Source organism: Hylobates moloch, unplaced genomic scaffold, assembly GCF_009828535.3.
Source record: "Hylobates moloch isolate HMO894 unplaced genomic scaffold, HMol_V3 SCAFFOLD_11, whole genome shotgun sequence".
NCBI classification, from domain to species: domain Eukaryota; kingdom Metazoa; phylum Chordata; class Mammalia; order Primates; family Hylobatidae; genus Hylobates; species Hylobates moloch.
Genome location: NW_026652286.1, coordinates 21116246 through 21140212, shown reverse-complemented (window position 1 = coordinate 21140212; position 23967 = coordinate 21116246). Strand labels below are relative to the sequence as shown.

The 23967-nt window shown below is 35.8% G+C and overlaps 1 protein-coding gene across 1 annotated transcript in view; it reads left to right on the top strand.

Moving 5' to 3' along the window:
• The window catches only part of ANO3 (anoctamin 3), a 321270-nt gene that overhangs the window by 293579 nt on the left and 3724 nt on the right, over nucleotides 1-23967 (top strand). Inside the window, exons 21-26 of the mRNA XM_058446923.1 lie at nucleotides 3271-3368; nucleotides 6024-6157; nucleotides 7249-7401; nucleotides 12092-12239; nucleotides 20510-20590; nucleotides 20761-20866. Of these exons, the coding sequence (XP_058302906.1) occupies nucleotides 3271-3368; nucleotides 6024-6157; nucleotides 7249-7401; nucleotides 12092-12239; nucleotides 20510-20590; nucleotides 20761-20866 (720 nt within the window). The remainder of the gene's footprint in view (nucleotides 1-3270; nucleotides 3369-6023; nucleotides 6158-7248; nucleotides 7402-12091; nucleotides 12240-20509; nucleotides 20591-20760; nucleotides 20867-23967) is intronic.

The following is a 23967-nucleotide window of genomic DNA, read 5'->3' as shown; positions in this document are numbered from 1 at the left end:
CTTCTTTTGTAAATTGGTGATAAGAATAGCTATCTTGCCTGGCCCTGTGGCTCACACCTGTAGTCCCAACACTTTAGGAGGCCAAGGCAGGAGGATTGCTTGAGGCCAAGAGTTTGAGACCAGCCTGGGCAAAATGGTGAGACCCTGTCTTTATTTAAAACATTTAAAAATTAGCCGGGTGTGGTGGCAATGCTTCTAGTCCTAGGTACTCAGGAAGCTGAGGTGGGAAGATCCCTTGAGCCCAGGAGTTCGAAGATGCAGTGAGCCATGATCGTACCACTGCACTCCAGCTTGGGCGAGAGACCAAGACTGTCCCTAAACAACAGAAAAAATAAAGAATAGCTATCCCAGTAATACTGGTGATTGATATATTAAATTAGATTGTGTATGTAAAATAATAGCTATAATTAATGATAGCCATAATTACAAAATTTAAAAAGTGCTATGGTTTGTTTTAGGATATTTGTGAACTGGCTAAGCTAGACTTGTGAATCTTTTACTACAACTATGTAATATCTCCCATTAATATTTTATATGAAATCAATATAAAAAGTTTTTAATTATAGCTAAGATTTATTGAGGGCTTACTATATGCTAATGTACTCCAGCAATTGTTTCTAAGTGCTCTCTCCATGTTAATGCATTTAATCCTCACAGTTCTATTATTATATCCATTTTACAGATCAGGAAACAAAGTCACAGATGTACAGTGCCTGCAATTGCAAATGTAATTTCCCTACAATTGTAGAAACATACACACTGATGAAGTTATGACTTAAATCTTTTCAGTGTAGCTTCAGAGTCTGTGCTCTGAACACTGTGCTTTCCAGCCACGAGTGGGATGGCGTGTAGGTATAATCAAAGACATAATGAAAATTTATTTTGCTGAGAAATTGCTGTCTGATTGCTGGCTCACACTTCTATGTTGGATTTAGAGTAAGCATACTAAAGTAAGTGAAGGAACCTGGGTACTGGAGACTGATAGTTCTTTCTGTCACTTAGCTTTATCATCTACAGAGTGAAGATACCAACAACTACCATGCCGGGTTCTCACAAGGAGTAAGAGAAAAATACACGACAGCATCTAGTTTGACTTGTCCAGGGTCATATGATTCTGAGTGGTGCAATTGGAATGAATGCCTGTGTCTTCTGCACACTCACTCATGCCCTTTTACACATTCTAAGTATGGGCTTTTTCTACCAAATGAAATTTAGAGTTTTGATAGACTGGCTTTAGTGCAAGGCCACCATTATGTGAATGGACAAACCCACAAAAACTATTGGACCCCCTTCTCTTCCTTATAAATCATAAAGTCCTCAAGGCTTAATTTCAATGAAATTATAAATGGCCTGTCTTCCAGCCACCCCACTTTGGCCTATCCTTTGTGGGTAGCGAACCAATCACATGATCCTATGGTCATCTTCTTTTTCCTGTCCCACAAAATAATATGTTTGTGTTAAACCCACACTTTAAGGCAGCAAACACATTGGTAAATGGAATTCATCCTTAGTATAATATAAAAGAGCAGTGGATTAGGGAACTGGGGACAAGTGTTTCATTTCCACAGCACCAGTCAACACTGCATGGCCTTGGGCAAGTCAGCTTGCCTCTGAGTCTCTACAAAAATGAAGAGCTTCAGCTTGCAGCTGTGATCTGTGATTTGCCCCCGTAGCTTAATAATTATTCTGCCTCAGTCATTCCAGTGAACCCGTTTATCAGATATATTTGGGAGAGTTCAGGAAATCCTAAATTCATCCTAGAAAAAGAGCTTTGCTTGGATGGGAGAATTTAGACCTCTTCATGCAGTAAGCATGACCATTTGCAAATCCTCTCTCAGGCTCAGATTAGGGAGTCTTAAATTACTGGGCTGGAACAGGAAGAGCAGGCTCTTTGTGTCTTAATTATTTGTTCTCTTTGAAGTTCCACTAGTACCAATTTGATAGAAATAGAAACTGTGGATCAAAGTCATAGAGAAGACCGTCTTCCTTATGAGCAGGACATGTACCCATTTCTAAAGAAACGACCCACGCCTTCCCACCCAAATATCTTGAATACTGCAAAGTTTTCAAGTAAAACACATTGGTTGTGATTTTCATTGAAATCACGTTTTTGTTTGTATGGGTCTCTAATGCTAACTTATTGAAAATCTAAAAAAGCAGAAAAGCACAGAGGAAAGAATAGGATCATACTGACGAATTATTTTTGTGGTCTTGCGTTTATCACTTAAAAATACCTTACAATATATGTAGATACTTCCTCTCCAGGACGTAGAGTTCAACACCTCCCCACCATCTTGAGAATGGACTAGACTTAGTGGCTCCCTTCTAAAAAATAGAACAGAAAAAGAGAAAAATGAGCAGCTTTCCAGTGGAAAAAAAATTGGAAAACACTACATTAACCAATTAACATCACCAGTGATGTCATGTGCTTCTCATGTATCCCTGATACGATGTGAGGAAAATAGCACTTCACCTTTGTGATTGGTCTCTCCAAAACACATAACCCTGGTCTAAACATAAGAGAAACCACTAGACAAACTTAGATTGTGGGACATTCCACAGGGTACACATCCAGCAATCTTCAAAACATTTAAAGTTATGAAAAACTGAGAAGCTGTTGAGACCAGAGGAGACTGGGGAGATAGGAAAAATAAATACCACTGGGTATGTGGGGTTGGATCCTGGAGCAGAGAGAGGAAAACTGGTGAAATCCAAAGAGAGCTTTGCATTTAGCTAATTGTAATGCACTAATATCATTTTCTTAGCTTTGTCAAATATACCATGGTCATGTACGGAGCGACAGCTAGAATTGCGTAAAGAGTGTATGGGAACTCTGTACTATCTTTGCAAGTTGTCTGTACATCTAAACTTATTCTGAAATAAAAAGGTTATTAAAAACAATATATTATAAACATTATGCCATAGAATTAACTATTTTCTATTACCTGATTGTTAATGGATGTATAACATTCCATAGCATTCATTAAATGCGATCATGCCTAACACAGAGCTTGGCAGATAGTAAGTACTCACTAAAAGTTAGATTTGTTGTTATTGCTATTATAATTTTGATCGATATTTCATTATAATTACTGAAGAATTCCCTCATCAAGTGCCCTCATACATGCTGTTTCTTTCTTGTTTTTATTTTCTTTATGCACGAGATGGTGTGACCCAGCTTTAAAATTTGCTGTACAGTTTAAAGGTGGGCATGTCTGCGCCTACTGGGAAGAAGACCAATATCATTTTTGCTCTTATGTTCTATTTCAGTGTCATCCTAGTGGCTGTTTGATAGACCTCTGCCTCCAGATGGGTGTCATCATGTTTTTGAAGCAAATATGGAACAACTTCATGGAACTGGGATACCCGTGAGCACATTATTTTCAAACTTGCCTTATGTCTAGTTACAAAGAGGAAAGCTAGAGATGGTGTGAGTAGTGCTTAAGAATTTGGTCTTGGTAATCAGACAAATGATGGCTCAATTCCTGTTCTGCTCCTTATGAAATGTCTGCCCATGTGTAAATTAAACCTTTCAGAGCCTGTTTTCACTAAGAATGTATCAACAATATATCTACCTCAAGAACAGCTGTAAGGGTTAAACAAAATAATGAATGTAGAGTAACTTGTTTAATGCATTAAGACACTTGTTACTAGATTGAAAACATGATTGACATTACAGGTTGTATATATAAAAATAATTTTCTGGGGTGTTTCTTTCGCTACCAGCAGACCAAGTTTGTTGTTTAATAAAGACAGCCTTCATTCCTCCCAAAAGTATAAAGCAAAGATCAAATCCTGGATGAGAAGCTTTGTACTCTTTGTTACAACTAAGAAAAAAATGTTAGAACAGGACTGATTGTACTAACATCAAAACAATAGCATTCTATTTTCATTGTTTTAGATGTTTTAGCTGCCTGTGAAATGCTTACAGAGGTGCTGAATGCTCACTTTCACATATATTAAAATACACTTTCCTTTAAAATATGACAAAATACTGGGTATTTAGAACAATGTAATATTGAAGCTTTGAGTCTAATCAACTAAAAACATGTCTATTTGAATAATTTCCTGACTATTGGGGAAGAACTGGTTAGTTGGTTGATGATATAAGCATCTTGGGGTTATATATCAAATTATATTCTTATTTTTTTTTCTTGTGGTGGTACACATTTTATCAGAACGTTCTTGAACAAAGACCTGGGGGTTGTAGAAGTGATATTAACCCTGCAATCTGCTATAAAGTATTGTGTTAATTTACAGGCAGCCTTCAAGCATAGGCTCTGGAATTACCCAGACCTGGTTTAAATTCCTTCTCTCTTCCTTGCTAAATTTGTTTAATATTTCCTTGACATCTCTAAGACTTTTTTAGTCCATTTATAAAATAGGGTATTTATGAAGATTAACTGAGATGACCCAGTGCTTTTTAAACCTTCATCATAAACGACAGAACCTTTTTGTGAAGAGTTTTATACAGACTTAATATGCAAAACAAATTTAAGCAAATCTCTCCTAAACATAGAGAGAATAGAGGATGGAGGACTGGGGAGCCCAGTTCGTTTGTGGTGTTCTTTCCTATTCTTGGGTCACTTCTTTAAAACTGGGTTTAGGAAACATTGTTTGAAAGAAACAGGAAATTAGGTGTCAAGTGCTTAGCACAGAATGTAACATGCGGTGAGTACTCCATAAGTATCAACAAGATGATGTAGGGGTCATTGCAGTATAAAAAAGTTGTTTCTTTTTATTATCACTACTCATGGACTGCTACACTTGGTGCACTTTAGACAGGACATTTTCATTATGGCCTTGCGCTAGGGGTCAGTCTGGATCACATATATCAGATCCTAAGGGCACCATGACACACCCTACCCTTCCCGATATCTAGGCAAAGGCTTTGTTGAAGAAAATTGAGCAGGAGTAGACCAGCCATTAAAGCAAAACTCTTGTAAACCACAATTGTCTTTCTTCAAGCGAAACTTTAAACAGAACCTAAATACATATAATAGAAACAAGCAGATCGCCTCAACTCTTATCTCTAGCCCCTTTTTCACCTTCGTGAGGCTCTGGAGGCAACCTCCACTGCCTGACGTTTGTTCTCTGGTTGCTCCTCCAACTGCCACTTAGGTTCCATGATTAAAATTGAGAGTTGGGTACTGTTCACCGAGTCCTGTAAAATTCACCTTGTCCTGGAGGTAATTTTCATTGAACTCTTAAATAATTAATTACCCAGAAGGCCACAATGTGTGCATACCAGGACATTTCTGAGTCACATAATTCCAAGATTGTACTTGGGCTAAGAAAACAGTATTGTTACTTCCTTTCCAGGTGTGAGAAACAGACTCACGGACACAGACTTATTGCCTAGTAATTATTGTTCACTACAATAGCAGAATATAATAATCACTAATACTTAGACTCTTCATGTTTCTAAACTCAGAGAGGTGAAGTGACTTGCTAAAAATCGCATGGCTAATGCATTGCAGGATGGGAACTAGAACTTAGATCTTTTGAAATCCTACCCAAGGGTCAATTAGTTTATGTGAAACATGATTTTTTTTCCTGTTCAGAGAGTATAGCTCAGAAGATTTTAGGTTATGAGCAATGAATGGGTCAGACCTAATCACAGCAGGCAACATAGAAGTTTAGGTATTTCTATAGGTGAGGAGAGGGGAAGGAATCATAGAAATGAATATTTGTTTAATCAATGTCAAGGACCATTTTAGTATATAGAGCATGAATTCCTAGATAAATATGTAGATATTAATAGGACCTAGGAGAGTTCTGGAAGGCTGGGGCCTACTCTCCTATGCTAAAGTTTTTCAAAAGATTTTTAAAAAATTCTTTAAGATATTTAGGCTTTCAAAATTTTTTTAATTTTTTAAAATAACTTTTATAAAAGTTAAACCAAATACCTGCAATTCCAAGGAGCTGGAATTGGTTTTACTCATTTCTTAATTCACTATATACATTGTTAACCGGATGCTTGAATCAGAACTCAAAAGTCCTTGGTCTGCTCTGTGATGTAGGTTGATCCAGAACTGGTGGTCACGACATAAAATCAAACGGGGAATGCATGATGCTTCCATACCTCAGTGGGAAAATGATTGGAATCTGCAGCCCATGAACCTTCATGGACTGATGGATGAGTACTTAGAAATGGGTAAGGAAAAAAAAATCTGCAGGACTATTTGGCCTTCTTGATACAATTTTTCTACTTCACACAAGCTTTGGTTCAACAGAGAAAATTGTCTCTTTCCTTTCTAACCCCAAGCATTCTAAAACACATTTGCACCTTCATCTCAAGGAGCTAGAGATATTAACTCTTGGCAGATTCACATGTTTTATTCTCTGAGAGCCATGCATTGACCAAAATGAAAATTTTTCTCACAGTGGAACACCTATTTTATGAGTAAATATTTGACGCAAACAAAATAATGCTGAACCAGTTTCTTTTTTCTTTTCTTTTTTTTTTTTTTGAGACAGGGTCTTGTTCTGTCAACCACGCTGGAGTGCAGTGGCACGATCTCCTGCCTCAGCCTCTCGAGTAGCTGGGATTAAAGGTGCACACCACCACGCCCAGCTAATGTTTGCATTTTTTAGTAGAGATGGAGTTTCGCCATGTTGGCCAGGCTGGTCTCAAACTCCTTACCTCAGGTGATCTGCTAACCTCGGCCTCCCAGAGTGCTGCGATTACAGGCCTGAGCCACCGCGCCCGGCCAGCTGAACCAGTTTCTATCTTAAGAAACCTACCATTCTACTCAACATAAAGCAATAATTATTTTTCACAATAAACCTTTGCACAGACTCCGTCTGAATTTTACTTCTGAATCTTAACTTCTCCTTCTTCCTCCTCTTCTTTCTCTTACTACTTCTTTTTCCTCCTCCTCCTCCTTCTCCTTCTTCTTATTTCTTCTTCTTCCTCCTTCTCCTCCTCCTCTGTTTTGCCTCCCATCTTCCCTCTATTTCTTATTCTTTTTCTCTCTCCTTCATGCTGCCTTATATAGAGACGGAAAGCCCATAGACTTTCAATACATTCAGAACTTAATTTGAATAAAGGTTTCAACATTTTCTAGCTATCTACCCTTTAGCAAGTTTAGTTAACATATGAAATAAAGTTGTCCTAACTGTAAAATGAGATAAACATATCTACTTTGTAAGGATGTTGAAAGCATTAAAAGCAATTTATATAAAGCACCTAATTTGTCACAAAGGAAGTTTATATAGTAATTTCCTAATGCTCTTCTTTTGCAGTTTTGCAATTTGGTTTTACCACCATCTTTGTTGCGGCTTTTCCTCTAGCCCCTCTTTTGGCTTTGTTAAACAATATCATTGAAATCAGGCTGGATGCATACAAATTTGTCACCCAGTGGCGGAGGCCTTTGCCAGCCCGAGCAACTGACATAGGTAAGATTCAGAAGTTAAATGATTTTTATGTTGCTAATACCAATAGGTGTGCAATGGTTTGTGTGTGCCCCCAGATTCATATGTTGAAACTTAATTGCCAGTGTCATAGTATTAAGAGGGCTTTAAGAAGTGATGAAGCCGGCCGGGCATGGTGGCTCACTCCTGTAATCCCAGCACTTTGGGAGGCCGAGGTGGGCAGTTCACCTTAGGTCGGGAGTTCAAGACCAGCCTGACCAACATGGAGAAACCCTGTCTCTACTAAAAATACAAAATTAGCCAGGTGTGGTGGTGGGTGCCTGTAATCCCAGCTACTCGGGGGGCTGAGACAGGAGAATCATTTGAACACGGGAGGCAGAGGTTGCAGCCTGGGCAACAAGAGCGAAATTCGGTCTCAAAAAAAAAAAAAAAGAAGTGATTAAGCCATGATCCCTCATGAATGGGATTAGGACTTTTATAAAAAATAGCTTGAGGGAGTGACTTCATTTTCTTCCACTTCCCCGTGGTGTGAGGACACAGCATTCATCCCCTTTTTGCTTTCCTGCCTTCTGCTATGTGAGGACACAGCATTTGTCCCCTCCAGAGGATACAGCAGCAAGGTGCCATTTTGGAAGCTGGAAGCAAGGCCATCTCCAGATATTGAACCCACTGGTGCATTTATCTAGGACTTCCTAGCCTCCAAAACAGCAAGGAACTTCTGTTCGCTATAAATTACCCAGTCTCAGGTATTTTATTATAGCAGCATAAAGGCACTAAGACAACATAAGTTGGTCCTACTTAGCACCATGTGGTTTTGTATTGTGAGGACACCCCTTCCAACCGTAACAAAACTTAACAATTTTAGTTATGAAAATAATAAAAGGAACATTAATTTAGTTGAGATTAAGTTTACATTCAATATGCTATTTCATAAACTTGATCATAACTAAAACGGATTTCATATATACCTTTCCGTGTTAGTAGACACAGCTCTGCCTCATTCTGTATAATTCCTGCAGAAATTTCTGTTATATGTATATGACATTTTTTAAAAATAATACTTTAGCCAGAGATGTTTAGATTGCTTCAGAACTTTGCTATTATAAACAACACCGAAGTGACCATATTCATATATACTTTTCCAGATTATTTCCTCAGGATACATTTCTAGACTGGAGTTCCTCTTCAAAGAGCATGCACATTTAAATTTTTGATACATAATTTGGCAGCATGTCCTCCAGAAATGTTGTGCCAATTTACACTCTCATCATAAGTACATTTCTCTATTTCTGCAACAACTCCAAATGTAAAAAGGATTTTTGGATTGTTGTTCTATCCTTGAGAATCTGAAGAGGAAAAAATTTATTGTTCTATTTACTAGCATTTTTCTAACTGTGAGATTAAATATATTTGTATTCCTTCTTTGCTAATTGTGTTTATGTTCTTTGGTCATTTGGCCATTGTATCTGATTTGGTAATCTGGCCCTATATTGGGAATACTAACCACACACACACACACACACACGCACATGCGCACATATATACCATATATACATACTATAACTGTGTGTATAAATATATGTGTGTGTGTGTATATATATATATAAACAGAGATGCTGGTTTTCAATTTATTCACTTTATTTTGGATAAGGTTTAAAATTTTATATATAATCAAATTGACATATATCCCTCATAGTTGTTATTATTTTTGACATTCTTAGAAAGGTACTTTAGAACTAATGATTTTTCACCTGTTGTATTTATTGTTGTTTCATTATCTAGATATGTCTGTTATTCTGTTTTATTTGCTTGTTGTTTGCTGTCATTATTTCATTTAAATTGTTGATGCATTTAATTGTTGTTCATTTAAATTGTTGATTTATCTGGAATATGTTGTTGATAAAATTGAGGTCCAGGATTTTTTTCCCAATGCTTAATCGATTTTTCCAAAACCATTTATTAAATAATTCAATTTTTGAACTTATTTTGTTTCTATTATTTTATACTAAATTCTCTATAAATTTAATTATATTTATATAATCCACTTTTTCCCGTTGAACTACTTATTACATATACTGCTTTAATAAACTATAGTTTTTAAATAAAAAATCCAACTATATTGGAAAGCAACTCCACATGTCTCTTTTTTTGGGAGTGGAGATTTTCTGGCTAATACTGCAAGGTTACCCTTTTAATTAATTTTATCCATTTATATATTATACCATCACCAAAGTTTATTTAAAATATACTTATCTGGGTCGGGCGCTGTGGCTCACGCTTGTAATTCCAGCACTTTTGGAGGCCGAGGCGGGCGGATCACGAGGTCAGGAGATCGAGACCACGGTGAAACCCCGTCTCTACTAAAAACACAAAAAATTAGCCGGGCATGGTGGCGGGCGCCTGTAGTCCCAGCTACTCGGAGAGGCTGAGACAGGAGAATGGCGTGAACCCGGAAGGCGGAGCTTGCAGTGAGCCAAGATCGCGCCACTGCACTCCAGCCTGGGTGACAGAGCGAGACTCCATCTCTCTCTCTCTCTCTATATATATATATTTATCTGTAAAGATTGAATACAATGCAATTTGAGTTCCCATATTTTAAGCAACTAAAATTATTGCTGTCCTTTAAATTTGGTGATGTTATTGATTTCATTATTTAAACAATGTAGACACAGGATGGGAACAACACACACTGGGGCCTTTTTGAGGGGCAGAGGGAGGGAGACATCAGGAAAAATAGCTAATGCATGCTAGGTTTAATACCTAGGTAATGGGTTGATAGATGTAGCAAATCACCATGGCACACGTTTACCTCTGTAACAAAACTGCACATCCTGCACATATACCCCGGAACCTAAAATTAAATAAAAATAATATAAGCACATTAAAGAAAATCCACAAAATAAATTTAAAAAAACTTCCATTTCAGCTTTACTTAGCACTTACTATACCTTCCCATAGAGAGATAAGTGTTTTCTAAACTACTGGATTTTACTTTGCTCAAACCAGACAACACGAAAGTGTATAAAGAAAACAGTTAGTAATCTTTCACCTTTGTATTTCTCTTCTACCTCAGGGAATCAATGCTATCAATTTGCCATGTATCTTTGCCATTGTTTTTCTTGCTCATAGAAATATACAAAAAATATATTTGTACACATATGTAGAATTCTGTATTGTTTTTCCTTCATGAACATTCTCCACCTCAAAACATATTCGTCTAATTTATTTTAATAGAATAGTAATATTCATAATACTGATATACCATAAATTTTATAACCATTTACTTATTTCCTACTATAAACAGGAATAAACATACAGTCATAGCTATAAATATAAATATGTACATAGTTATTACATATGTAGTATATATCACATGTTTATATATGTGTTTGCATAAAGTGTATCTGTAGTATAGATCCTAATAAGTAGGATTAAAATGTATGCATATTTTAATTTTAAGATGTATCAGATTAACTACCAAAATGTTGTGACAAGTCATACTTCCAGCTACACTGTAAAGGAGTCTCCGTTTCCACAATCCCTAAATAGCATTAGATTTTGTAAGACTTTCAAATCTTTGTCAATCTATTGGATTTTTTTTAAATCTTATTTTTGAGTGCCATTTCTCTGAATACTAGTGATTTAAACTTCTTTTTATCAGTTATTTTAATTCAGAAAGCAAATTGCTCATTTTATTGTCTATTTTTCTCTAGGTTTATCTTATTAACATTTTAGGATCTTTTTGTATATTAGGCATGTTAACCCTTTGTCGGTTTTTGTAAACCAAATAGTTTCTCCCAGAATATTTTCTTTTGCCTAAATATTGTGACTTTTGTAAAAATAAATGTTTAATTTTAATGTACTCAAATATGATTTTTATCGGTTTCTTGTCTTATGATCTCCTCATCAAGTAAACTTTAACATCTTTTTAAATTATTATTTTTAATTAGAAATCAATGTAGCACATTATAAAAATTTTGAAATGCCAAGTGTGGGAGGAAAGAAAGTTGGCATGCTACATAATCACCTTTAGTGCTGTAGAACATTTTTTCCAGGATATTTTTTTCTCATACATATTTTTAAAACTAAGTTTAATCCCACTGAAAACATTAGTTTTGACTATAATGAATAGTATACTAGTTCTATATACTATACATCTTCAAAAGCTTTTTGTGTGTATGTATTTTCATGATGCCAGATTGACCTCCTAGGAAGTAAAAAATGTCTATTAGAACTTTTCACATCTTACCACCAGACTAGTTTTGCTTTTTTTTATATTTTTACTTTAAAAAGACATTTGACAAAGATAAAGACAAACCCCAGAGTGAATGCAGATATTTCACAGTGTGCATAACCATGCAGAACTTGAAGTTTCTTATGTACTATTTTTATTGCCTCAGCAAGTTCTATAAATTAGACTTTGAAATATCTTGTGCACCTGTGCACCTGTGCCATATCTCATTGTTGCAGACATGAACCTAGTCCTAATGGCATTTCAATTTTTAAATCTTTCTGGACGAGATCTATCTTCTCTTTGTGGAAAAAGTGTATTCAATAGCGATAATGTCTGTATTGAGATAGTATACTAAGAAAGCACATAGTGGACAGAGCTCTGGTCCCAACATAAGTAAAACATTATTTCCAAAATAAGATTAATTACAGAGTTTTCATAGTCTTCATTTTTGTTCACCATGATTAATCTTTCTCTTACCAGGTATCTGGCTTGGAATTCTCGAAGGAATCGGTATATTGGCCGTGATCACCAATGCATTTGTAATTGCTATTACTTCTGATTACATCCCACGTTTTGTTTATGAATACAAATATGGCCCCTGTGCAAATCATGTAGAACCAAGTGAAAAGTAAGGTTTAAATTTAAACATTCTCCTGATATGTTTTACATTTGTAATTAAAGTAGGATCTTACTGGGAAGTTTTGTTCTGGGACCATTAAGGGTGGTGTTTCTAAGCATTGCATTTATAATGTGTTTATTAGGTGAAATCAAGCAAGGTAAAAAGGACAACAGTGTGTTATTATAGCAGATAATCTTAGAGTCCATCTACTGTTTTTACTTGGAAATGCATCACAAGTATCAAAATATTAAAAATATATTTAGAAGTTACATTCTGTAAATAGAAGTTATCTTAGAATAACTTCTTACCATCTAGATGGTAGGAAGAATGCAATCTTCCTACCATATAGATGGGGAAATTGCAACCTATACTGCCTAATCAAACTGCTGAATGGAGCAGTGCTAGTTTGTGGGAAGAAGCAGAACTTGAAGGAACTTCAGCTCTATGACTAGAGATTTTCAAAAGGAATTTACAACTAGGGGTTTTAAGGACTCAAAAAATCCTGTCTCCCGCGTCTTTTCTTTTAAAATTTAAATCCACTCTTTGCAACATAGTTTCTCAGCCTCTGCACTATTGACGTTTTTCATCAGGTAATTCTGTCTTTTCAGGGAGGTCAGAGGGCTGTCTTGTACATTGTAGGATGTTTAGCAGCACCTTTGGTCACCACCCAGTAGATACCAATAGTAACCTCACTATTCCCCAAGTTGTGGCAACCATAATTATCTCTGGGCATTGCCAAATGTCCTCTGGGGGACAAAATTACCCAGTTTAGAACCACTGCTTTAAGTGATACAGGTTTTTTCAGCTCTTTCCTTACTTAAATAAGGTATTGGGGGAAAAATGTAAGAGGGCATTGGATTTGAGGAACAAAGAGGAGTTGGAGGCACATAAAACAGAGCTGTAGCTGGAGATCAGCCTTAGGTCTGGAAGAAGCGACAGGAGAAGTTGCTTCTCCTACTTCCTTCAGGAGCAGCTTTGGGTGTGCAGCTGATCTGGATGCAGGACATGTGCCACAACAGGATGACCCTGGAATAGGAGGAAATGCACTGTTAACTGTGCTGAGGAACTGATGTTTTCTAGGATCAATGAAATACCTTTCTGGATATAAATGTCTCAGTTTTTTCAGATAGGTGATAAAGGGATGGATATTTCCTTTATATATTGCATACCGTGGGGTCTTGTCAAAGGATTTTAACTTGAAGCCAGACATTTTAGGTTCGAGTTCTAACTTTGCCTTTTTTTATTTTATAATAAATTGTCTACTTTATTTTAAAGATAATTGAAAACACAGAAGAATAAAAAGCCATAAAAATCCTAGCAAAAACAAAACAAGACTATAATTCCATTCCAGAAATACATATTACTAATATGTTGAACCTATCTTTTCAGATGTATTCTATTCATGTACACATTTTAAAGGTATATAACAATAGAATCTGACTTTTTTGATAATCTGTTCTTAATTATTTCCACCCTTAACAATATAGAATGAGTAAATATTAAACTTCTATAGTTCTAAACTTAGACATGCTTATCCTGTATTCTGCTTTTTAGTAAAAGGCATGCCATTAATCTGGACCTAGTTGGTTCATAATAAGAAATGTTCGGCCGGGCGCGGTGGCACGCCTGTAATCCCAGCATTTTGGGAGGCCTAGGTGGGCAGATCATAAGGTCAGGAGTTCGAGACCAGGCTGGCCAACATGGTGAAACCCCGTCTCTATTAAAAATACAAAAATTAGCTGGACATAGTGGCGGGCGCCTGTAATCCCAGCTACTCGGCTGGCTGAGGTAGGAGAATCGTTTGAACCCGAGAGGCGGAGGTTGCAGTGAGCCAAGATCATGCCATTGCACTCCAGCCTGGACGACAGGGTGAAATTCCGTCTCAAAAAAAAAAAAAAAATGTTCATAGCCCTTATGATTAAGAAATGGTGTCTGAGATAAGATCTTATGAACTCTAAAGCACTATTTAAGTGTAAGAGGGATTTTGTATTAGTAGTTTTAAAAACCCTGTTTTTTCTTAATTCAAAATAATCTCGAAGCAGATGTTAAGGATTTAAAATACACAGGCTTGTTAGGGAGCCCTCTTCCATAGCATTATTTGCCAGTGTCTTCACTGCCACCTAGTGGCAGGTGAAAATGAGATTGACTGGGTATCTAGTACTCTGCGTTCCATAGCCTGCCTTTCATGTAGATAGCGCCCGACATCTTCTCCATATTCATCGGTTAGAAATATAGACTAATTTCAAGCAAAGATCTGGAGGGCTTATGTTACATTGACACCACACATTCAGAGGAGCACCCTGTTTATTTTCCGTGTATGCTTAGCAGCTAAATTGGCATAGGTTCATTCAGATTGGAAGTTTTCGGAGCAAGGTGGCGGAAGAACAGGATGCTGGGAGGGGAGGATATTGGCAAGAGAGTAGGTGAAATGATAAATTATTGGTTCTAGTATGGACAACGAATGGAGTGAAGCCAGCATAGCTCTGTAATTAAGAATTCAAGGTTTAGAATCAGGTAGATGTGTGTTTGAATCTAGGTTCTGAGGGCAGTCCTTCTTAACATGTGGTCTACGGATCTCCTTCAGGGGTCCATGAAGTCAATGCAATTTTTATAATGAAATTAAGATATCATTTGCCCTTTTCATATATTGACATTTTCCCTAGTGATCCAAAAATATTGGTGAATAAAGTTTCTGGTAGTTTTGCATAACTAAAGGCAGTGGCACCAAGCAGTATTACTAGTGATTGTATTCCTCACCATAATTTGGCCAACATAAAAAATTTCAGTAAGAAGTTCAGTGTGTCCTCAGTGAAGTAGCAATAATTATTGATTTAATAAAATCTCCACTATTGAATAGATGCCTTTTAAATATTCTATGTGACAAAATAGGAAGTGTGCATAAACCACTTTCTGCTGAATGCCAAAGTGTAATGGTCATCTCAAAGAAAAAAAAAATACTCATGTGATCGTTGGAGTTACAAACTGAGCAAACTTTTTTCCAACATGAAATAATGATTGCCAGACAAACTATGATTATTCAGACTTGGATACTTAGCAGTCTTTTACAGAATGCTCACTACTAGCCTGTCATTTTAAAGAAAATAATTGCTATATTTATTGCCATTGAAAAAGTTCAAGCACTGAAGTGAAATTTAAGAATTTTGGATAACTTTTATTTACCACTTTGAGCTTAAAAGCTTCCCAATGCTTATAATTTTTTTGTGATAAAAATAAATGGTGATATTAACAATTGTGAGTTTTTTCATGGTCTATAGTAAAAAAAATGTCAATATTTGGAAGAGCTGCATGGTTCCAGGAACGAATATTTTCCAAATAACCCATACTTGATGTTATAAAATCATGAATGAATAAAAGATGAATTTAAAATGCAAGTTAGACTTAGGGATTTTAATGTAACAGAATGAAAATGTCATTGATATGTTTTAAAATTCCACATTGCAACTAAACCTTAGAAAGTATCACATGTAGAGCTTTGATGGAATGTCAATGAAAAATATCCACAATTGTTTCAAATACTATTAAAATAGTCTTAGTATATGAGACCAGATTTTCTACTTATTCTTCATCCAAAACAACATATTGCAACAGATTTTATATAGAACCAGATATGAGAACCTAGCCATCTTCGGTTAAAACAGGCATTAAAGGGATTTGCAAACATTTAAAGTAATGTCATTTTCACTATGTTTTTCTTTTGGAAAATATAGGTATTTTTCTTTAAGAAATGGGTCATGTATATTAATTTACCTTAATATAAATTATTTTTGTTTTTAAATGAAGTAATAGACATTTTCTAAATTTCTGAGCTTTAATTTCAAATATGTTAAAATATCAATAGATACATCTCTGTGAAAAAAAGAAAAAAAGCTTCTTCAGATCCTCAATAATTTTTTTAAATGCAAAGGGGTTCTGAGGCCAAACGTTTTTGGAATTATAGGCCTAGAGAAAGTTACTTAGTCCCTTTAAACTTCAATTCTTTAATCATTAAGATGGAGATAAAATATATATGTTTTAAGGTTGTTGTAAAAATTAATTTTAACAATTCTTGGAACTCACTTGGATCTCTAAAGCATTGGTCATAGTAACTCAATCTTGCCCCCCCCCTTTCCTTTGATGTCCTCTTTTCCATCCTTAACCATCTTACAAACCAGTTGCCCAATCACCGTAACCACTTCCTTGGATACGCAGGTCCTTGCCCCCATTCACTTTGTTAGGGAATTGTAGAATCACATCGTTGGTTCTCCAGACTCTTTGTCTACTCTGTACTGCACTCATGCAGCTGCATGTGAATGAAGGAAAACGAACAACCACACTGACTAGTTTCACTTTAAATTTGTATCACATACTTTGTGTGGACCTGACAAACATATTTTATTTTCCTAGTCCATTTGCCCGTCTACTTTTTTAGAGAAGTTTGTCATACTTTCTCCTTGCTCCTCAAGCCTTCTGAACCTCGTTTTTTATTCTCACTATGACCTGATCTTGCTTCCTACTTAAGAAAAATTGAATCAATTAGAAAAGATCTTCCACAGACGTCTATTATCACATCTTCCTACCTACAGTATGTGTCCCATATAGCCTGCCTCCTCCAAGTTCCTAGAAATAGAACCATCTGTGCTCCCATATTGAAGGCAAAATTCCTCCACTTGTGCCCTGGATCTCTTCCTCTTTCCCTATCTGAGACCATCATTCTAGTAATTCACCCCTTTTTCTCATACATTATGTATTTTGCCTCTATTTACTTTTTCACATTAACACTGAAACATGCTTTTATTCTTCTAGTCAGTAGATAAAGTCCTCCCTTGTCCCGGCTGCCTTCCAGTTACATCTTTATGTCTTTGCTCCCATTTATAACAAAAACTACCTCCAAAGAGTTTTCTGTTCTTATGTTCTCCAATTCCCCCTTCTCTTCTTCCCTTTTAAACTCTCTTGAATAACCTGTATCCCCATGGCTCCGTCGAGATGTCATGATGACTTTCACATTGTCAAACCCACTTGTCAACTCCAGTTCTCACATCATTTGGCCTCTCAGCAGCATTTGACAATTGATCATTCCCTTCTTAATATACTTTATTCACTTGACTTTCAGAAAGCCACATAATTTTGGTTTTCCTGCTACCCCACCAGCCACACCTGCCAAATCATGTCTGCTAGTTCTCCTCATCTCTCAGCTTTAGTTTCGGAGTTCCCCAAGGGCTCAATCTACCGACTTATTATCTTCTGTGTTTCTATTTATTTCCTTGACCATCTAATTCAGTTTCATGGATTGATCTAATCTCACACCTGAATTCTAGCCTTGAATATTCCACTGTCTACTTGGCATCTCCTCTTACATGTCTAATAAACATCTAAAACTTGCCATGCCCAAATTTAAAGTCCAAATTTCATCCAATCCTGCTTAACCTTCAGTCTTCCCCATCTCAGTTAACAGCAATTTCATATTTATAGTGGCTCAGGCCATGATCCTTGGCAATCAGCCTTGAATACTTTTTTTTTTTCACGCCCCACACAATCCACTGGAAAACATGTTGACCCTGCTTTCTAAACATCCCCTTTTCATACCACTTCCACTGCCACCACCTAGCTAAAGACACTATCATCTCTCACCTGGATCCTTGAATAATCTTACTTAAGACTTAAGTTCATTCATGTAATTCATGTGCTCAAAACACAGTAGTGTCTTCTTATTTCACTCTAAGAGCCAAAATCCTCCTTAAATTCGTACAAAGGGAGCTTCTTCTCTGAACTCGTTTTCCAACACTATTTCCCTCCCTCCCTTTGTTTCCACCACCACTGCCCTCTCACAGTCCCCAGTACACGCCAAGGACTCTGCTTTTTCTGCTTGAAACTGTCCATCCCCAGATACCTTCATGGCTGCCTCTTTCAACTCCTAATCATCCCTCGTGTTATCTTCCTTAAAAAGTCTACCCTAAGGACTCTACGTGAAATTTTAACCCCCTAATTCCAATTTCCCTTAATCTATTACGTTGTGAGGTGGTCAAAGCTTTACATTACTTTCTTTAAGAACATCCCAATTTCTCCAGCACCATTTGTTGAAAAGACAATTATTTCACCAAGGATTGCAGTGCCATTTTTGTCATAAATCAGGTGAATGTGTATTTGTGGATCAGTTTTTGAACTATCTCCTCTTCATTGGTCTATTGCCTTTCCTTGTATGAAGATCACAGTGTCTTAATTACTGTAGCTTTACAGTAAGTCAATATTATGTGCTGTAATCTTCTGTACATTTTCTTCTTCAACATTGACGTTGCTAATATAGATTCTTTACATTTACATATAAACTTTAGATTCAATTTATCAGTTACCATTTTTTAAAAATTTGAGAGAATTGACATTTTAACAACTAATCTTTAAACATGCTGACTCCATTTATTTAAGTGTTTATTGAATTCTCTGAGACATGTGGTTTGGTTGTTTGTTTTTAGATCCCAGTGTAGAGGTCCTATATGGTATTTTTAGATTTATGCCTAGATATTTGGTATTTGTAATGTCACTATAAATAGTATTTATTTAAATTTTATTTTCTTTTGTTTGCTGCTAGTATGTAGAAATATTTTTCTATATTGACCTTGTATCTATCTAGTGACCTTGCTAAATTCACTCATTAATTCAAATGGTTTTTAGATTATTTTATATTTCCTATATACATAACTATGCCATATGTGAATAAAGTCATTTTATATATTGTTTCTTTATGTTAATTCCAGTTATGTCTTTTTCTTCTACTTGTGTAGACAATGTTGAATAGAAATAGTTACAAGAGAAATGTTTGTCTTCTCTTTGACTTCAGAAGAAAGTGTTCAACATATGAAGCATTTCACTGTTAAATATGATATTAGCTATATGTATTTATGTAGATATTCTTCAACAGATTAAGAGCCTACCAGATTTTTGGTTTGTTTAATAGTGTTTATTATGTCTCCAGTTGAATTTTATAAAACATTTGTTTATTAATATGATCATATGATTTTCTTTTTGTTCTGTTAATGTAGTGAGTTCCACTGAGCGATTTTATATGATAGAAAAAACCTTGTATTGCGAGAATTAGCTCCACTTGGTCATGAGATTCATTTGTGGTCTATAGAAAATTTAAACTTATCTTTCTGCCCCCCACTGCCTCAAAACTTTGAGAGGCTGTGTGTTAGTGGCAGGCCCCCTCCATCTTGCAGCAGGATTTGTAGAAGGCCTTTTTGTCTTAAGTGCTGTGACACTCTAGAAGATTTCATTCTGCCTTTTGAAAACGAAATTCACTCCCACCCCCAGCTTTCCAGGCTGCCCAAGAACTTAGCAAATATCTCATGAGAAAAACATCCAAGCATTTGGGGCTTCTGTACCCTCCAATCTGTCACACCAGCCCCATGCAATTGGTAAAACTCATTGGTTTCTATTGCCCTTGGTAGAGACACTCTGACTTGCTGAGCCTAATTCTTAGTATTCACCCAGATTTGACAAATGAATGCCTCCAGAAAAGGGAAAGAATAGGTGATTGCCAATTTCCCTAGGAAGGACTTTTCTCTCTCTGGAACATTCATTCATCTAGTTCTTGTTTCCATACATCTTCAATGTCTTTAAAAACTTGATTTTTGTTACCATAGGAATGCTGACTTAACAATATCCCATCTGGAAGAATTACTTCATTTTTATTTTCATAGCACTTATTGCATTTTAACATTCTATACAATTTACTTATTAATTATGTTTATTGTGTGTGTATCTCTCTCCTCTCCCACCCTGCTAGAATGTAAGCTACACAGGGATAGGAGTTTTTGCCTGTTTTGTTCACTGTTAAGTACCAAGCATCGATAATTTTTCCAACAAATCATAGGTCTCAAATAAATATATATGTTTAATAAGTTAAGTAAAAAATAAGCAATGTTTATTAACTACTTAATTATAATTGAATAATATTATGTGCATGCACATTTATAAAACATATTTTATAGAGTTTTAATGCATAGAAAGCAATTAGCAACATATCTAGTGTGTAGTAACTACTTAATAAACATAAATCAGATGAAAAGGCAAGATAGGAATTATTGGGAGAAAATGGCAGGAATCTGTCTCATTAAGGTACAATAATGAGAGTTAGGGAATGGAATAAAAGAGCTTGGTTGCTAAAAGTTTATCGTTAGAATGGAAAGAATAATACATTTGTAAAATCCTGGCATTTGTAATAAAATAATTAGGCTAGAAACGTATGAATCTTTGAATCACATGATATTTTTCTTTTCTCCCAGTTGCTTAAAGGGATATGTCAACAATAGCCTATCCTTCTTTGACCTGAGTGAGCTTGGTATGGGAAAATCTGGTTACTGCAGGTACTTATAATAGTTATCTTTCCTGCTTGCTTTCACCATTCCATGTACTCCCCCCTGCATGTTAATGAGCACATTTAAACTGTTATTTTGGCATTTTGGCAAATCAAGAAAATTCGGGCCTCCACTCTTTGATCTCTGTTTGTCATTCTCTTTGTTTTTGTGGATTTCAGGTACAGAGACTACAGAGGCCCCCCTTGGAGTTCCAAACCCTATGAGTTTACTTTACAATACTGGCATATCCTTGCTGCTAGATTGGCCTTCATTATTGTGTTTGAGGTTAGTCACAAGCTGAGATGAAAATTACTATAGATAAATGCTTTTCTAAATGATTTATCAGTTGCCTCTTTGAAATCAGTTCCTCACAGACTTCCATAAAAACACTTAAGTAGGTCCCGTAAAAGGCTTTAATACAATGAAAGCATTATTACAAGTACAGAAAAGCAAGAGCTGAATAATGTAAGAGTGTACATTAATTTAAATACCAGCAAATCAGCGTTAAAAAAAAAAAAGCTACTGCACAGTTGAGCTGAAAACTTTTGAGCCTCCTACTTTTGAGCCTTTTAGTAACCAAGTTTAAAAAGGAAAGGATGATTTTCATCATCTGATAAAAGAATCCATATCGATTCATTGGGATGGAAAAAACCTGATTTTCTGGACAATCAATTCCAGTTACAGTTGATCACTTATATATTTGTATAAGGAACACTGGATGGTTCAATAAATTGTGCTTGAGAACATTTTATTTAAAAATTCAGAGACTTTGATTATCAGATCCATACAATAATATCTGATTGTAATCCTGTGAAGAAATTTGGCAGAAGCTATTGTATTATTGCCTTTTTAGCATATAATTATTTCAATACAGTGAATAATTTAGCACTGGGATATACTGAGTATCTACTCTCTGAGGTACCACTAAGGTCAATAAAAAGACTTTAAATGAATCTGTTTTATATGGCCACACCCATTTATTTAGAGAAAAGGTAGCCATGTCTAAGACTGTTGGAACAAATATTTTTAAAGGTAATATACCTCTCAACTATCTCCAAAAAGTACTTCAAATTTTGTAGTGAAATATCCTTCATCTTTAAAATGAAATGCTTACCCCTAAGGGTATCATCCAGGACTGAAATTCTGTTATTTAATGACTTTGGCCTATATACATGTCTCCTGATGAAATGAGAGTGTCTAATATAAGAGTTAAGGCATATTTGCAAGCCAGTGATTAAAAAAACTTCTATTGTGTTTTTATTTACACTTCTCCCCCTATCTTATTTTGGAGCTCAAATGAACAAAGTTAATAGAATGCATGGATTCAAAGCAAACTGTCATCATTGATCCATGTAATTTCCTCACTATTTTTTTCTTCTTCTTTCACCATTGCTAATTCCATTACCCACCCATTCCAAAAACATCCACTCCCTGTTCATCTGTTTAAATTCTTCCACGTATTTACTTGCATATATGTTTGTTTACAAAAAAAAATACATAGTGTTAATTTGAGTGTTCTGTTTCAAAATTACTTCAATGGTATTGTTTCATGAAACTTATTTTGTGCCTTACCCATTTTACTGTTTTTAGATATATAGAGAGCTAGCTATGAGATTGATCCACGTTTAGAACATTTTTTCTGTCTTCTGTATGATATTTCATCAAACGTATTAATCCTTTGTCAGGTGGATAGTTTGGAAATATTTTCCCCATTCTATCAGTTGTCTATTCATTCTGTAGACTTTTTTTATTTGCCATGCAGAAACTTTTTAGCTTGATGTGATCCCATTTGTGTATTTTCGTTTTTATTGCCCATGCTTTTGAGGTCTTACCCCAAAAAAATCTCTGCCCAGGTCTATGTCCTAAAGCATTTCCCCAGTGTTTTTCTTCTAGTGGTTTCATAGTTTCAGGACTTAACACTAGTCTTTAATCCATTTTGATTTTATTTTTGAATTTGGTAAGAGATAGGGATCTAGTTTCATTCTCGTGCACATAGATATCCAATTTTCCCTCCACCATTTATTGAAGACACTATCTTTAATTGTATTAAATATTTTCCCCTTAGAGTGCCATTTAGGATGAGTTGAATAAATTTTTTAATTATAAAATAATTCTGCATTAAGTTCTAATAGTCAGTGTTATTAAAATTATACTAACTTGGCCAGGTGTGGTGGCTCACGCCTGTAATCCCAGAACTTTGGGAGGCCCAGGCAGGCGGATCACCTGAGGTCAGGAGTTCGAGAGCAGCCTGACCAACATGGAGAAACCCCATCTCTACTAAAAATACAAAATTAGACAGGTGCAGTGGCGCATGCCTGTAATCCCAGCTACTCAGGAGGTTGAGGCAGGAGAATCACTTGAACCCAGGAGGCGGAGGTTGTGGTGAGCCGAGATCACGCCATTGCAATGTAGCCTGGGCAACAAGAGTGAAAGTCCGTCAAAAAAAAAAAAAAAGCTATACTAAATTATTTTTTGCTCAGGGACTTGAAGCATATCCCTACTAATTTAATTATAGCAAATGTTTTGAATTTTATTCCTATACCCTTGAGGCACATTCCTGGATATTTCTGTGAATATCAAATATTTTATCAAGAAAGAAACTTCTGATTATTTGCTTTTATATGGAAGAATATGACCTGCCTTACTATGATCTACTCTGCAGTACAGTCTCTTGGGACACATATAATAAGCCCAGTTAAAGTACCTTGAATTCTTCATAGACTATTATCTACTAAGAATCCATTAGGAATGTATTATTTTCCACAGGTTATGCTAACTCTATTAGCATCATGTTTTTTCCTTTCTGAGAAATTGAAAGATCTACTTACTCTTCTTCATAGGAAAAACAGGATGCATTTATAATAACAGGAGGTAATATTTAAGCAGGGCTCACACTATGACAAGCAATCCTTGAGCCATACACACACATACACACACATATATATATACACACACACACACGTATATGTATATTGTGTATGTGTATATGTGTGTGTATGTGTGTATATATTCATTTAATACTTATGCCAACCTTTAAGAGGTACTACGATTATCACCATTTTAGGGATATGACACAGAATATAGGTGATTTGCCTGAGGTTAAACAGCTAATAAGCATAGGATTCAGATTCAAGCAGCCTCATTCAACATGTATACTTCTAACCACAGACATACTGCCTTTGAGTTTTATTCCTGCTTTTTTTTTTAATGCATTACTTTTGTCAGTTCATTTTTCAAAATATCAGCCAGGCGCAGTGGCTCCCACCTATAATCCCAGCACTTTGGGAGGCCAAGGTGAGAGGATAACTCGAGCCCAGGAGCTCGAGGCCAGTCTAGGCAACATGTGAGACCTCCTATCTACAAAATGTTTTAAAAAAATTATCCAG